Source organism: Gallus gallus, chromosome 2, assembly GCF_016699485.2.
Source record: "Gallus gallus isolate bGalGal1 chromosome 2, bGalGal1.mat.broiler.GRCg7b, whole genome shotgun sequence".
NCBI classification, from domain to species: domain Eukaryota; kingdom Metazoa; phylum Chordata; class Aves; order Galliformes; family Phasianidae; genus Gallus; species Gallus gallus.
In genome coordinates, this window is record NC_052533.1 from 4746548 (window position 1) to 4764011 (window position 17464).

Sequence of the window (17464 nt, forward strand, 5' to 3'; positions counted from 1 at the left end):
TAGGGGCTATGTGCACTTCCACAGAGAGCCGGCCCAGGGCCCAGCTTGTTGCCGGGAAAGCAGAGCAGAGGATGGCTGAGCACCACGTGGAGTTACCCCTTCCTGGCTCCTGGACCCAGCCACTCCTCCTTCCCCACGTACAGGGCAGCCTCTCCATTTCCATGTGCTGTTTCTGTGCTACACCTCCTTGAGCGGTTGTCATAACAGCTCGCATTGTTTTGGCAGTCCCAATTGGAAAGTCTGATTTTCCTCTGCTTCCCAAGATCTTACCCCAAAGCCTCATGCTTCAGAGCACAGCAGCCAAAGAGGAGCAAGGTCTCTGCCTAGCCCCCATCCCATCTCTGCCAACCACACCAGCTCTCTCCCAGTGGAGATGCTGAGTGATGACACGAACTCAGCATTCCTTAAAAGCTTGGGAACAGAACAAGGAATCTGAGCACAGGCTGCTGGGGGAAGTGGTGGAGTCATCATCCCTGGAGGTGTTCCAGGACTGTGGAGATGTGGCACAGAGGGACGTGGTCAGTGGGCATGGTGTGATGGGTCGATGGTTGGATTAGATGATCTTTGAGGTCTTTTCCAACCTTAATGACTCTATGATTCTATGAAGACCTCAGTTACATCGCCTGCAGAGAGGCATCCTCCAAAAGACAGGAAGCATCTCCTTGCAAGTGGTTTTACAGCAGGTATGTTTCAAAGCTGCACTCTGAGAACGTTCAGAGGGCAACCCATGGGAAAAACTATGGCTGTTCAATATGGAGAGAAATGAAGGGAAGAAAAAAGTCCTTTTTCCTGCCTTTGTCAGTGCACACATCCATCCACCTCTAGGAAAAGATAGTGGGCCACCCATGGTGCGATGCTGGGGGAGCATCTGGGAACCTTCATCAGGAGCAGAGCTAATGGAGCACCATTAACAATCAATGCAACCGTGCTGACTTACACCCCAGGGGGTTCAAGCAGACCCTCCTCTTGCACACACACACTTTGTCTTAATCCTCCTAAACGTGTTTGGAAGTCATGTGGAAACAATAGAAAGGCAGCTTTGGCTGCAAGCAGCACGAGATACATCTGCACTCCGACGCTGCCAAGACTCACCCGGAGTCACTTCTCATTTTATTAATGGTTGTAGAATAAACCATCGAAAACACAGCTTTGCCATGGAAACACTGGCGCAGCCCATACTCAAGAACAGAGCCAGTGAGTGCTCCGTGAGTGCAGGAGACACACATTCCCTCAGGGAAGACCCTGGGAGACGTCACAGCAGCCTGTTGGAGTGAGCAACCCTGCTCAGTGCCTTCCTGAAGTCCCTCCAGGTCCCTCCTGAGAGTTGGTGCTCTCTTTCCAAGAGCTTTGCAAAACTGAACCTTGCACCCAGACACCCATCCTAAGTTCTCTGGAGCTACAGCTTGAGCAGAGGTGCAAACAGGGAGGGAGGTACATGCTCTTTCTGGTCACTGGACACTCTGATTGCACCCCTTTGTGAACCGATTTGAGACAGAGGTTCTGCTCATCACTCTGCATTACATCTAGCAGCTCCTTTATTACCGAGGGATTGAGACATACAAACTGCTTAATAAGGGAAAAGAAAAAACAAAACGGGGGAAGGAGAGAGACAAAAAAAAATAAAAATACACAGAGACACAGCAGACAGAGCCAAGAACTGTAGCCAGAGCTCAGGCAGAAACAGCACATGGGAAGCAGCGAGAGCTGCTGACATCCCCAGGCTGTTGCAATCGCAGGCAATCAGTTGCTTGGCACACTCCCTCATCATCCCAGGATCCAGGAAGGCCGTGGCCACGAGGGCCTGGCAGCTGGTGTGCATGTGTGTACCGAAGCTCCTCCAGTGCTACCTGGAGTGTCAGAGCATGCTGCAGTCACCACCACAGCTAGCTTGCAGGGCTCCTAGAAATCACGTTTCTGGAGCATGTTAAGCCCAAAGGAAAAATCTGCCCTGAGGGCCACAGGCAATTTAGAAGCAGGAACGATGCTCACAGTGCAGAATGCGTTGTGCCCACATTCATTTGCGTTCAACCCACATGCATTTAACCCACGAGCCCCACTTACATTTTGATCCATGGTCTCGGGGATGAACTCGCCCTCGCTGTTGATACTGGTGTAGGAGCCCTGGCGAGCGATCTGCTGCTGCTCCTCAGGAACACTCCCTGGGGGTGGAGAGCTCCGGCCAGTGTGCAGAGAGCCTAGGAGATGGGGAAGTCACTGGTCAACGAGAAAAGGACTCGCTGCATTGAAGTCCTGCCAGAGACCGTGGTCACAGGCCTGACTGAGCTGCAGATGTCCCCGTTCACTGGAGAGGAGTTGGACTAAACCTTTAAAGGTCCCTTTGAACTCAAACAATTGTGTTATTCTATGATCTTCCAGAGATGCTGCTGAGTTTGAACTTTTTGGAAGAGAATGGAAGAACTAGAGAGGCAATACTGCTCACGAGTACCTACAAAGCTTTTGTACCTGGGACAGTTTCTTCCTGCAGGGCCACACAACACCCAGCAGGCTTTAGCTTTCAGCCTACCATGGCTCCTAAGAACTGTGCCCTGTGTCTGGGTACTCCGTCAATGCCAGAAAGTAGAAGGACTTCCAGAGCTTTGTTGTGATGGAGTCAAGGCAAACTCCAAGTCAAAGCCAAACCCCAATCCCACCTCTCATCTTCAACCTCGGGACATTTCCTCCCTGGAAATTGCTGTCTTGTTCAGCAATGTGGGAAACAAGCCTGGCTGCCCATCTCGAGTGAACTCTGTGCGACGTCACTCAAACGTTTCATATACATGGAAAGCAATTTGCACCCAAATATCCATCTTCTCTCCCTGAGAGTAAGGAAAAACAGCACTCAGAGCCAAAGGGAGAGGAAAGACTCAAGGGGTTGACCCTCCTGCCACAGGGGTTATCACCAGCCCTGGAGGCTCCAAATCCACCCAAACCAATTCCTTGAGCCTTTGCAGGACTTAGGAAGTGCTGCCCTTGCTTGGCCCAGATGTACAGGCTTGGCTTCCCTTGTCTTTCTGCAGTCCCCCCTCAATCTGTCACCACTTCAGTGCAAAGAATTGCACTGCTCTGTGCCGGTGCTTTAACTGGTCTGCACCGTGCAATGGGAGCTTTCACACAACAACTAGTTTTTAAACAGGCTTCTAAAAAGCACGTGTCCTGCCCTACACTTCTTACCCCCCTCTGCAGCACTCCTGCAAACTTTTTGGTTCGTCACTACCATTTGGTAACGAGGTGTCCACGCTAAGCTCCATATTGCAAGGGAAAGGTATGGGAAAGGGGTCTATCCTGTAATGAAGAGTCAATGCAACACTTCCACCTCTGCTGCTGCTCTTCTGCAGCACAGCTACTGTGCCAGATTGATCTCTGGCATAAATCCACCACTGTGATCAACACCACAGACCTCTCACTTAAGCCGATACGCATCAGGAGCTGCTAACATTAACAGCATCACTCCAATATAAAAGACCGTTCAATCAGGCTTGCTGGATTTACACCAAACACAGAGATATCTGTCCTACAGCACATCTCCCTCCAGGCTCCTCGCTCAAGTTTTAAAAATAAAAGCCTTTGAGATGTTTTTTTTCTTCTTCCTATTTTCTCCTTTGCAGATTTCCTGCAGGATAAGAGCACGGCGAATCGAAGTCCAACTGAAGTAAGGCCAAGATCAAGGAGGGAGAATCTCCTGAGCGCTGCAGTGCACATAATGAGCTGGCTTTCCACCAGCCCGAAAAACAAAACCAGTTGGGAAGTATGGCATCCTCCCCTTGAAGATAAATAAACAAATGCTTAACCATTAAGAGTTGGGGCACGCTGGAGAAAACACCGTTATCATCTCATTTGTGCTGCATAAAGACATCGGGGGGCTCTTGCTCCAAAAAGCCTCTCACTGGTCTGTCGTGGTGTTCCTGCTGTGCCTTAGCTCTGCTGAGCATCTCTATTCCTGCTGCTCCCAAGGTTGGGTCAGCTCGTGCACTGATGTCATCCCTCACTGCCACAACCCACCCACGGCCCAGGTCTTCAGGTCAGGATCAACAAGGAGCTGAACATGCTCTGTTTGACTTTGGACCCAGAGAGCTGAGTGAGATTTATCGCAAGTGTAAAGACTTGGCATGATCTCACATTAGGCTTTTGCCTGGAACAACTGCTCCCAGCCATCAGGTCAGTTATGTCTGACCTTCCAGTGTCACATTTCCTGCCAAAAGCTGCTGAAGGGGATTAGGAAAGTAACCACTTCTCAGCAGGCAAGGAAGTTAGGCAAAATGCTCAGGCGTTTGCATGCCTGGGAACTGCTGGATCGAAGCAGATCCCTTACAGCCAAGCAGTTCAGGTGGAAAAGGTGCTCACAGTATTTCTGCAGTTTCACACCTCCAGGAGCACTGGTTGCTGAGCACTGGGTGCTGTTGCTGCACATCCCTGCGTGCACTGTGCACACCTACCTGCCCAAGAGGAATGGGAACACAGCCTCAGAGCCCAGAGGTGATTTTCCCCTTCTAAGAACATGGCAGCCCTGTTTGAACCCACTAATGAAACCTCAGGCAATCTCAGCAGTGCCAGTGGGGTCAGAAACAGAAAGCATTGGCTGGGGAGAGAAGACAACTCTGATCTTTAATGAGCAGGCTTAATTGATAGCGAGGGAAACATGAGGCATACTGGATGTATTAGATACTGCTGCTTTATCCACCCAGAGACAGAGGAAGAAATGGTCAGCCAAGCTCAGATGAGCCCAACACATTGCAAATGGTCTTTGCTATGAACTAATGCTCATGAAACAGCAGCAGCATCAGGCAGAGAGATGAGACCTCTGAGACTGTCCTGCTGGAGCCTATAGGATTACATGGCAGCTCCAGAGCCAGCAGGGAAGGGGTAAGCTCCGAGGCATTCACTCGTAAGCCAGATGCTGGCCAGATCTCAGCAGTTCTGTTCAGGATTCCTGAACTCAGAGAAACTCTGCAGATTGGCAGCAGCTGAGCATCTGACCTCAGTTACCCTTTGCAGCAAGGTGCTTTGCAGTGGAATTCCTGCTCCATGTTTCACCCACTAATGTAAAGCCCTACATTTGAGGTTAGAGCACAGCACGTCCCAGGCAGGGTGAACCAGGCCAGCATGGAGCCTTACAGTCACCGCTGGCATCTACTGGGTTTTTTTTCGTGTTCCTTTCTGTTGTTTTTATTTAAGAAGTGCCTTTCATGCTGTATGTGCAGAGTTCTTGGTGCTGCACGTACAAGCAGCTCCCCTGTGCCAGGCTTGGCTTCCTTCAGCCACCTTGTTCCCCAGCCTCGCCCCTTCCCTGCCCTGGCAGATCCTTCCCAAAACTTCATCCATCACTGACCAACATCAAGCAGTAGTCCTGATGGAGAAGAGAAGCCCCATAAAAGCAAGGGCCGGGCAGGGCTTGTTGACAGCTGCCTGTGCTCACAGCTGCAGTCACAGAGAGCCCAGCCCTGAATGATGTTGCCACAGAGCCAAATGAAGGACGTGACACCAAGATGTGTTGTTCTTCCAAGCCCTGGTGGGAACATGGGGCTCAGGACACAGTGGCACAATAAGCAGATAGAAACCTGCAGGAAATTCCTCACCAACAAGCTGTGGCTGGCATGGGGAGGTGTGAGCAGATCGACCGAATCTCCCTCCGCTTCATTTTTAGTGGGATGCTTCCAAGTCTTCCTCCTCTCCATGCTGACCCTTTGAGGATGAATTCCTACATCTCAGCTTAAGGCAAACTTTAGGGTGCATGTAATAAATTAAAGGGGACAGAGTCCATCTTTCTAACACTAAGGTAACTGACATGCTGCCCAGAGGCCAAGTCCCCTCCCCCTCTCAAAACAGAGAGGAGGTTCAACCACCATGATTTCCACCCACGCTACTCCAGTTGGTACCTGGGCACAGCTGGGAGGGCAGTTTAGGGCTGGTCAAGGACATCAGCTGCCAGCCAGCGCTTGTGCCCTGGCCCCGTGAGTTTAACAGCATAGATACTGCCATCATGCTCATGTTTTTCAGAGTCACCCATCCAGCCCATACACCACCAAAGCCTATTTCCCCCACAGTGCCCTTGTACTCCTTTCTGCACTGCGTTCCTCACTCAAGCCATTCTATGATTCCATGTTGCTCACCATCAAATGCCCCAAAGCAAAGAGAAAAAGGATGCCTCGCTCTGCATCACCTCTTCCCAGAGGTTGTGGTTTGCCAGCATGGGAATAAAGAATCAAGCCTTTGGCAAATGTTTCCAATCAAATGCTGATTCCAGAATGGGGTTCATGAATAACCGGTGGATAATGTTGTGAAAGCTGCCTTCAGTTATCCGAAAATTCAGAACTCCAGTAGATTTCAGACCAAGTTTTCTGGCACTCAGCTGAACATTTTCAGATGCTGGTCACCATCAGACTGGAACATTCTCCTCTTCCAATAAAAAAAAAGCATGTGTGTGTGTGTTGGGGGCGTTTCACTGAGAATGTTTATGAAAAAAAATAATATTGACTTTGCATAAGGTTTTTTAGGGACAGGGAACGAAGACATTTTCTGTCCAGCAGAAGCAAAAATAGCCAAACATCTTCCCCAGAACATCTACCCCCTTCTAATGTGCTCGTGCCAATGACATGCAGCTTTATGAGTTTTCACTGCTGCTATCATGGCAGAGTCAGCAGAAAAACATGAGCCATCTGAGAAACACTGAGAACGTGACCCCGAACCACCTTTTTCTACAACATCACTTTAAATCTCTTTTTAAATGTGGTCTTAAGAGAAAAGCTGAGATGAGTTAAGATCTTCTTTTGATAGCAGCTGTGCTGATGACAGCAGAAGCAAACACAGGGACACAGCTTGCAACTGCAAGAGATGAAGTTAATCCTACAGGAGCCTCGGTCTTTTAGGATGCCTTTTGACTACCCACAAAGCTCAGTGAAATCCCCTGTCCATGGACACAATGTAGGCTCATCTCTGCCTGTCTAAAGCCAGATCTCCAGCTTTATGCTCCACCTGGACAGCCACCCTCCCCCCTTTCAACTCACTGAAGTTTCTGCCCAACTACTGGATAACCCATCTCTGATTCAGGAGGTCAAAAACAGAATCTGCAGGACTGCAAATAGCTCCCACAATGGGCTGCAGCAGCTTCATGGAGCCTGCATAGCTCCAAAGAGGTCTGGTGTGCTCCTACCATGCAGAGGGCTCGGTGCAACCTCTGCTCAAACTGACAGCAAGACAAGCAGTAAGAAATAAATAGTAAGAAAAGGCCAAAGCCTGGTGTATAAACCAGTGAGAAAGTCTAACTAGGCAAGAATCAATCTTCTCACTAGCACAGCAATAAGCAGGATCAATTCTGCCCATTATGTCTGTATCACACATCAGTGACAGCTCACTGTGCCACAGCTCTTTGCTGCTTTATATTAACAGCCAAACAAGGGCCAAAAAAAAAAAAAAAAAGGAGCACCAGAGATGTTTTGCCCAAGCAGTTTCTGTGGTTTGCCATGTAATTGTGTCTGCATTTCATTCAGAAGATTCTGGGTACACTCTCAAGAGCCACAAAGGCTAGAAAACAGTACAGCAGAAAGAGGCATCCTTGGTACATCCCAACAACAGGACCAAAGAGAGCTCTGGGACAGGCAGCAGCCATACCTGGCTTCAGTAGGTTGTAATGTGGAGAATGATACCCCAAAAGGCTGCTTTACCAATGCTGCATGAAGCATTGCTCTCTGTAAGATCCTATATGGCTCTCCTAACAAGGGCCTGCAGGTATCTGCTCCCAGTGCCTCAAATGGAAAGGGATGCTCCCCTTCATTTGAAACACTGCCACTGCAAAACACTATGCCCGTCCTTCTGAGGAACCACAAAAGCAGCTACCACAGACTTCATCACCCACAAGAGACCACTGGCACTGACATACAAGTTTGGTCCTCAGGACGTAGGAAACCCAAGCCCAGTGTGCTACTTATTATTGTGCTGAGCAATAAAAGGAGAGGGATACAGAGAAAATGTACGGTAGATGGTTAAGGGAATAAGGATGCCAAGGTCTGAAGTAGCCTTGTCTTTCTACAGATCCTCACTCTTGATGAAGCTCAATTCACTGTAGGCCTTTATCATTAAATGTGAGGTTTTCCCCTCACATTACACCTTAGATCCCCTTAGCTTTCATGCCTGACATGACGCTGCTCACCACAACCTGTGTAGGTCACAGTTTTCTCCTCAAGCCAAGGAGTGACTGCACTAAGATACTGGTGGGTGACATCAGGGCGGACACCAGACCATAATACCTCCAGGACTGTGACAGGAGAGGGGATGGTGGCCCTGCCTGTAACAGCACACACATCCCACAGAGCACTGCGTTTCACTGACCTGTTGAATACTTTCGTGTCCTCTCGGAGTCCTTGTACAGGGATCCCATGATATCTCCCATGGATCTGGAGATCCTCATTTCGTGCTGCTTGCTGTTGTTTGGCTGGAGGAGCTGTGAATCACACAAAGGGAACCATCAGACCTTGTCAGAAATCAGGCCCCTCATGGACACGCCGTGTGAAATCCTGCACTGGGAACCCCATGACCACACTGGCCAAGAACCATTAAAGAGCAGACATGCATTTAACTTGGAGTGATCCAAAAATCATTCACAAACAAATTACATCTGTTAGCATAATACTCTAAAACAATAAAACTGAGTCCAAGTTAATGATGATAAAGACATACAACATAAAAGACTGTTCTGGTACTGCATTATTTCAGGATCAGTACAGAGGCTGATCCTTGCTCTCAGAGTTTGCAAGCCCAAATGAGAGCCTCTCCTCCATGCTCCCTATACTTCAGTGGCAGCCTAAGCACTGCAGAGGTGACTCTGTAACAGAGCAGAGTGGACAGTGAGGCTTTGCTAGGGAGTACAGAAAAGAGGGAGAGCCAAGGGCTGTGTATCCAGCTGGTAACTTCAACACAGCTTGAGTTACATTGGTAAGACTTGGTAGTGGCAGAGCCTTACTAACGTAACATAATGAAACGCACTGTGATTTTGTGGTTGTTTTACTTATGACCTTGAAGCTGCATTTCTTTACATGCAGAAGAATATTTACACGCTGCAGGAGAAGCTGGACCAACCTCAAAGGTGTACACAAATCTACCGGGACTGCCCTGCTCTTAGTAGCTGAACTGTAATGCTGCAATGCTCCTGCAGCCAATAGGAGCAGCAGGACTTAGGGAACCTCAACTGATGGCTCAGTTTTCCCCTTCCACTCTGGTCCCTGCACCTTCTGAGAACCTCCCAAAAGGAGCAGAGAAGACCCAGGAGCTGCAGGCAGCAGTATGAGGACAAGCACTATGAGTTTCAAGACTCTCAGCCTCTCCGGTACTTCTAGGAAACATAAGGAAGAAAAAGGAGTTGCAACATCTGCAAATCCCTTGTTTTACAGCCTGTGCTTGGGGCAGAACGACATGTGCTTTGGCAAGGAGCTCCGTGCAGGCGAGGTCAAGCTAACAGGCTTAACTGCAAAACCACTGAGCTCAACAGAAAAATAAATAAATAAAAACAAATAAAAAGAGACAGTCTTGCACGACACTGAAGGATTCTCTAGTTTGTCCTCCCTGGCCTTTACTACTTCAGCATCACACAAAGGGAATGATCCCCGTGCTGCCACCCGGCTTGGCAATGGTCAACATCTACAAGGAGGGGATGCAGAGGGATGGTGACGGCACCCTTAGGTGGAAAGCACAGGGGGTGCCCCAGGGGTTAACCTTGTTTGAGGATGATCAGGACAGTATTTAACCCATCACAGGTTGCAGGAGGAGCAGGAAGGGGCTGAGTACTGCCTTCAGGCTGCTGCTGTGGGAGGATTTCAGAGCAGCTGAGCCAGAGCAGGGCAGACCCTCCTGAACTGACATGAGACTCATTTCCACTCTCCAGCTCAACAGCAAGGAGGCTAACTCTGGACACACAAGAGCAGAGAAGGTGAACAGCTCACATTCGCTTTCTTTGGAGCGCTCACAAGGATCCGCAGGCTCTTCAGGGAAGGGCTCAGCTCCAACTGTTCCATCGCTTTGTCCAAGTCTTCCTGGGATTTCAGTGGGATCAGGAGCTGGAAGGGATTGAACAAACACCGGAGCACGGCAGTGTCACACAATTGGGTAAACAAAGGAAGCCAGATCCTCATGGTGAGCAGCTCAGGAATCGGGGGGCGAGGGAGGAACCTGAGAAAGCGGATGGAAAACAAGAGCCCCCGCGCCCCCAGCTTGCCGAGCTCTGCTGTGTTCTTCCAAGTTCTCATCTACTATGGAACAGATGCAAAAAATCACAACAAAAAACATCTGCGAGGAGAGAGCTTAAAGGTCACATTGCAAATTCAGCTAGTGGTCAGAGGAGAGGGCTGAGCTGAATCCTTAGGCTTGCTGCCTGCTATTCCGGGGCTGCTCTGACCCAGAGTTTGAGGCAAGGCCTGCAGCTACCCCACGCCAGATCAGCCCCATGTGTTCCAGGCTTTGAAGAGCCTGGGTTTCCTCCCTGGAAGACAGCCATGCAATGGTGCTCCAGGAAAGCAATGAGCTGCACCCATGCATCTCTTGTGGGAGATCTCAAGAGGTCTCCTTCCTGCTGCACTCCTGCTGTGAAATCAGATCATCCCCAGCATTCCCAAATCAGAGCCTCAGCTCTTCCAGTGCAAAAGGTGAGTGCTGCCTTCACTGCAAGAGCCACTTGGACACCCAACAGGACAATTTCTTGACAAGGTAAGCAGAGCAGAGAGCCAGACAGTGCCCTGTCTACATGGCAGACAAAAGTCCTTCTGTTCGCTTGCTATGGGGCAGACTATCACCCTCTCATCTCCAGAGGGAACGTGGCCCCCTGACATTGCTGTGTGGTGTACCATGCCCTGCAGATGGACTACAAAGCATCCAGCACCCATCACAGCTGCACTTCTGAGGAGTTCTTCAGCCTTCTGCTGCCCCGGGCTGAGATGAAAAACACAACTATTTGCCCTCCTTTTTGGGGCACCCTGCCTAACATCATAAAAACTAAGCCTCAGCCTCTGTAGGTTGCCTAGGGCACTGGCACCATAAACAGCCAGCAGAGCATGGGATACTCTTGCCTGTGCCAAAGTACACAGCAGTTCCGCTTACCAAAGGGACTGAGAGGCCACAGCTCCCAGTAAAGCCCCACTGGGTCTTACTGGGAGCTATAGCCCCACACTTCAAAAAGGCAGCTCTCTGGGTGATAAGAGTTCACACCACAAACACTCCTTGGATCAACTGCCCATGAGGAAGGCGCTCAAAAGCTGCCTGTGTCTCCCTTTTTGATCCCAGGGTGTCACCAGGGGTTTGGCTGTCAGCCTGTAGGTAAATACACCTCAGACTGTGTGCAGTAGGGCTGTGGGGATGGCCAGGTCAAGGGAAGGCCCTGGCCAAAGGAGACAAGGTTTCACCTCAGGAAACTCCTACGGTCACCTCTTTCACCCAGGGACCACAACCTGAGCCTGCCAAACTTCATTTTAGGTGTGTGCTATGTGTGAACACCTCAAGATTTAGATCAAATTTCTCCTCTCCTGCATGAAATAAACATCCTCTTTCATCTCCGCTTTGCAGTTAAGGAACAGGGCCATATACAAGCCCCCTGTTTTTGATGCTGAACACCGGGCTTAAGGCTGTCCTCCCACCAACAAAGCCAAGCTCCAGCAGCTGCGGACTGGAGTGGTTCCTGAGCTCAGGCACTCATCCTCAAGATGGCAAAATCCAGATCTGGAAAGGGGCTGTGGCAATGCAATACCTACGTTTGATGTAGCCTGCCTGTGCAGTTTTCAGTCACAAATCAAATATTCAGGAACCCTACAGCATGCGTGAAAGAGTCAGATTTGCAGAAATTGGATTCATGGTAGAAGAAGAAGCTGCCAGTTCCAATGTAATGGCAGCAGTGATCATTGCTGAGGAAAGACGAGTTTCCAAAAGATGTCTAAGCAACAAACTTCAGGCTGAGCCAGGAGTGCTCTTCTGGTGCAAGGTATGCAAACATGGTTGACACATCTCTACAGAAAGTCAGAGGAGACCCTAAGGCAAAGCTCTGAGAACATTCATGCAGGAAGATGGATGATCAGGCTGTGCAGCTTTTGTCTATAAAAACTATTCTGTTATTTGTCAGGAAAAGACTCTAAGAGGAACTCTTGAAAATGCATTGGATGTAGAACGAGACTTGAGTCCTCAATCAAACCAGATGGGGTAAAGTTCAGGAAGATGATCCTTATTTGCTGAGCAAGCAATCTAGCCAAGTGGGGGGATAACAGAGAGCAACAGTCTTTGTCTGGGCTGGGATGAGCAAACCAGCCTCGAAACAGACTGCCAGACTGGGATGTGAATGAAAAGAAAGTGCCCACCAGCACTGGCACAGGTTGCCCAGGGAGGCGGTGGATGCCCCATCCTTGGAGACACCCCAGGGCAGGCCGGACAGGGCTCTGAGCACCTGATGGAGCTGTGGGTGTCCCTGCACACTGCAGGGAGGTTGGACTAGATGGCCTTTCGGGGTCCCTTCCAACTCAAATGATTCTATGATAGATATCAAGCATTTGGAGCTTTCAGAAGGTGCACTCAATAAATGCCATGGTTGAACTTTGAGATCCTTACAAATCACTTATGGTCACAGCAGACCATAGGCAGAAATGGTATTGAATATGCCTCCAAATTCCACACAGGTGTCCCCACACAGCCCGTTTCCTTATGCAGCAGAGCCTAAAGGATACTCTCCCGGTATTCTGCTTAACCCTCTTGAAGTTCACAAGGGTCCCATAAATGCATCAAGCAGAAAAGCTTTCTCTACTTGCTCAAACAGAAATGAGAATGTTGGAGACTTTCTCCCCTTCATTTTATCCACAAGCAGAATTCTGCTCTGAACTGTAAGTACAGCCCCAATTCTCACCCATCCCTTTAATGAGCTGCTCACAAGAGTTCAGAACTGCAATCCCTCAGCTGCTGCTCTGAACAAAATGTTCTGCAGGTCACTCCATCTCACTCCAGTATCACAACATTAACACATTTGCATGCCTGCTTGAAAGAAGCCAAAAGTATGAGGCAGCAAGTGCCCTCCTGGAACGGGGACTGGGGCCAGTATTTAGCTTGGCTTTACCTATTGCCCACATCTGGCAAGTAGATTTTGCTCTATTTGGCTTCCAGACTGTGGCACATATGGATAACAGGAGCAGATACCTACTGGGCATGAAACTAAATAGAGATCCACATAGAACCATGGAAGCAAGCACCAGAGCAAACCTAACTGGCTTTATTCTGCCTATAGAATGAGCAGCTACAGACAGCAAAATTCACCTACACACAATTCCTAATGCAGCTTTTTAGAGTTTTTTCTTGCTTATAAACACTGGGTTCCACTGGAACCTAATGTTATAGTATAGGGCTCGGTAGTCAATCCCCTACAGTCTAAGAAAGTGAGTTCAAAGGGTGAGTTTAACCAACTGCAGCTGCATTGAGAGAACTCACTGCTGAGATACTGCAGAGAGCCAAAGAATAGTAGGAAATGGGGTTGGGGAAAAATCTGAGAGGTCAATTAGTTCATCTTCCTGCCCAGTGCCAGACCAACTGGCATCAACAATTCTCGACAAATGTTTGTTAAATAAGCTTTAAAACAATCCTCCTTCCCCGTAACAGAGCTTCTACCATTTCCCTAGGCTTTAACTCTCCTTAACCTCCTGAAATGATGATGTGAAATTGCCTCTGCCTCAGAAGTGACACGCAAAGGGAGGTGGAAGCTCACCAAAGTTCAGTGCCCAAGGTCGCTTCCCAAGCTGGTGATGGACACGGGGCAAATTACTTAGTTACACTTGGAGTAGCTGGCTAGCAGTGCAAGCAGATGAAATTCAGACAGCATTTGCTGTAGAAGATGCTTCTTCAAGCCACAACACAGCCAGCTTTCCATAAGTCACTGTACCATGCTGCCCATAGTCAAGCCTTTGCTGTCCTGCCCATCAGAAAGACAAGCCCAGCCTAGCACTAACATTCAGACATGCTCCATGCAGTACACCCACAGCCAGGCCCTGCTCTTATCTCTACCAGCCCAAACCCGTTGATTCCATGGTCCCACCAGGATGTGATTCATGTGTGCCCCTGCTCCACCCAGCTGGCATGCTCATCTCACCAATCCTGGCTTCACTAGGACAGTGACTGCCACTTACTGGGCTTCTGAAGGGGACTGCTGACTTCAGTGTAATTACACTCTACAGGGTTCTATGGCAGGAGAAACATTTAATGGCAATGAAGAGTTGCTGAAAGAAGAGTGAAACGTTATTGAAATATGTCTGCGATTGAGCTGCCCCACAGACTTGCAGTCATGCAACTAAAATCATGGCCCAGAGCATGCTGCAAGCCAGATCCTGGGGCGGTCACCATGTGCACATACAGTTCGTCTCCCCAAAGGTCATTTTTGTCTGTTTGCAGTTTCTACAACAACCCTAAATTGCTACTGCTCCCAAAGGTGTAGATCCTCAACAAGAGGAATTTTTATGTATATAAAGCAACTACACTAAAGGTCTTCCTCATCCCTATGAAGGAGTACCCCAAGCTCATGGTCCTGCTATGTGCTCTGCACAAACCCAAGAATAGTCTCTGACATGGGATAAAATGCATTATTTCAGCTTCTATTTGCTGTTGTTGGAAAAAAGTTCCTCTTCCAGTGGAAAGAAACCTGGAATGAAGTGAGTCATTCCTGAAGAATTCAATGGCAGGCTTTTCCCAGGAGGGCTGGAAGAGAATGCCCAAGATTAGAAACCAGACTACATTCAAAGCTAAAGCCCAAAGGACACTTTGGTATCATGAGGTATCTATTAATAAAGAATAGGAACTTTCGCTGGGTCTAATCTCCCAGAAAGAAAAAAAAAAAGAACAAAAGGAAAAAGAAAAGGAAAGAAAAAACTCTCTTCACAGCCTCCCTTATACTGCAATGAAAGGTTCTTACACATTTGCAATTAATTCTTCAAGAAGTGAGCTGTCAAGACGGATCCAGAAGGAATGGTGCCTGTCTGTCATGTGATCATAGAATCTTAGAATGGCCTGGGTTGGAAGGGACCTCAAGGATCATCAGGTTCCAACCCTCCTGCCACAGGCAGGGCCACCAACCTCCACATTTAATACTAGACCAGGCTGCCCAGGGCCCCATCCAACCTGGCCTTGAACACCTCCAGGGATAGGGCATCCACAGCCTCTCTGGGCAGCCTGTGCCAGAACCTCACCACTCTCATAGCAAAGAACTTCCCCCTGACATCCAACCTAAATCTTCCCTCCTTCAACATAAAAGAGTTTTAAAGTTTTAAAACAGATTGCAGAGGGAGGGTTTCTTGGCCACTAGTTTGTAGTGACAGAACCTGCTAGAGAAACCACCACTGCTGACCAAACCACAGAAACAAACTGCACATAGTTCTGCCTTTTCTAGGTGAAATAAAATCAGCGCTGGACGAAAGTACACTGGTTTAGTAGTGCTATCCCTCACACTCCAGACTTCAGCATGCGCCTCAAACTGCTCCCAGGATGAGGAGGCTTCACATCCAACCCAAGCACACAGTCTGCAATTGCTTTGTGTGGCTCTCATGAAAATCATCTGGTCTCAGCTGCTCTCTTCTCTGCCCCACATGTGCTCTCACCAGCCAGAAGTGCTCTGAAAGTTGGTCCCACTGCCCAAAGAGTGCTCATGGAGAAACATCTCCAGCTGTGCAGCTGAACTGACAATGTCTCCAACATCTCAGTTATTTCACAGTTATTTCATTCCTCCCTGTTTTGAGTTTTTTGTTCTGGGGGGAAGGACAATGTATGTAGGTCATCATTTAATAAGCCTTGACTGAAATCATTTTAAGAAAGGAAAAGCCTGGTTTGGAGACAGAGAATACAAGTGAGCTATGTCTGGGCAACAGCTCTTGCATGCCTAGTAGCTGGAAGCCACAAAGTAAGATTACTTTTCATCACATATACGTGTAACACTAAATCATGACATTAAGAACAAATTACTGTTCAGCTTTGCCAGGTACCCTAAAACGCTCCTGTAACCATAAAGGGAAGAGTACCTCATTGCTCATGCAGACTAAGTCCATCGTCTGTCCAAAAGCATCCGTGACTTTCTGCACCACTTCTTTGAATTTGACTGGTCTTGGAAACTGGATGATCCTGCATTTGCAAATAAACAGAAGAGTAGTTTTAGTTTAGTAAAACCATAGTGGGATTCAGCACTGGACATACAATGCAGAAAGAAGGACTAGTAGTCTTCTACCACGAAGCACAAAACTCGCTCCTTGCTTTTACGTTCATACAAATGCTGCTCATCTGCTCCGTCCAAAATGAGACATCTATCAAAAATTCTAGTGCAACTCCTCCGTTCCTCCCCCTGTTGTGTCTGTATGTTGCAAAGAAGCAGCTCTGGGTCATGGCCTAGTGGGTGATTTATCACCTCCACTTTCAGCAAGTCGTTCTGAAGAGGGAACAGAAATGGAAAAGACAGCAATGCAGTTTGGTATCCTGTGAATCTGACTCTCCTGTACCATCACAGGTACGTATCAGCAGGTACAGTTTAGCCCTATACTGACATTATTTATTTTTCTTTATTTCAAATGCAACTTTGACCATCAGCCTCTGAGTTCCCAGCTCTGTGTCCTGCTTTGCCACAATCACTGAGCATCAAGCAGAGGTGATTCCATGAAAATGTCAAGCAGGGAAGGGCGTGCAAGCTTTAACTCCCAGCTCTATTTTTATGGGAGCCGTGCCCAAAATCTGGTTATCTTAAGTAAGTGTCATAGGCTGCTAATAAAAGGACACATTTCTGTAGGCTTGCAGCTCAGCTCTGGTTCAGTAGGGCTCAAGAACTGAAAAGAGAAAAGGATCCAACCATGAACCCTATGTCCTTGGTAAGGGGCATTTAATGACTTCCAGCTTGGAATCACTTTGAGCGCATGCAAACCCCAAAGGTCCTTATGGTGAGCAGGATGATGAGGCAAGGCTCTTGCATATAAACATGCAGTTGATTTCTGAACTTGATCCTGCTGTGAGCTCATCTGCAGCTGGCAGAAGAAGGATAATGTTGGGTAAAAAGGGCAGTTTGTCCCTGTACACAGATGGGAACCAAGCTGGGTACATACCTTTTCTCTCCTTCATATTCAAACTTGATCCTGACATTTCGCTGCTGAAAGAAAAAACAGGAAACAGTCAGGTCTCAGATAGATCCAAAGCTCACAGGAATTCTCAGGGAAGTTCCCCTAACTCTGCTAGACATCTTGTCTATATAGGACCAAGGGAAAACTCTATTACTTTGCTAATAAATGTACTTGCCCCAAAAGAAGGTCTTCTATAAAGATGTCACTTTCTCATCTGTGTAACCATTAATAAACTGCATTAATGCAATGGGGAAATTTCAAATGCTGTGAGCTTATTTGAGAACAAGGTACTATTATCAAATGGGTAAACATGATAAGTGTCTGATATGACCATCTATCCCTCACTGGTGCTCCACAAGGCTTTGTTTAGCCCAGTG

At 48.2% G+C, this 17464-nt stretch overlaps 1 protein-coding gene across 7 annotated transcripts in view; it reads right to left on the bottom strand.

Moving 5' to 3' along the window:
• The window catches only part of LOC420419 (mitogen-activated protein kinase kinase kinase 3-like), a 68262-nt gene that overhangs the window by 13522 nt on the left and 37276 nt on the right, over positions 1 to 17464 (bottom strand). For 5 of the 7 annotated variants that reach the window (NM_001079726.2, XM_046921371.1, XM_046921353.1 and 2 more), the window contains 5 exons: positions 17073 to 17116; positions 16008 to 16107; positions 9930 to 10043; positions 8323 to 8434; positions 2062 to 2195 (listed from right to left, as the gene is read on the bottom strand). In NM_001079726.2, the coding sequence (NP_001073194.1) occupies positions 2062 to 2195; positions 8323 to 8434; positions 9930 to 10043; positions 16008 to 16107; positions 17073 to 17116 (504 nt within the window). The remainder of the gene's footprint in view (positions 1 to 2061; positions 2196 to 8322; positions 8435 to 9929; positions 10044 to 16007; positions 16108 to 17072; positions 17117 to 17464) is intronic. The other 2 variants (XM_015281099.4, XM_046921373.1) reach the window with 1 other exon arrangement.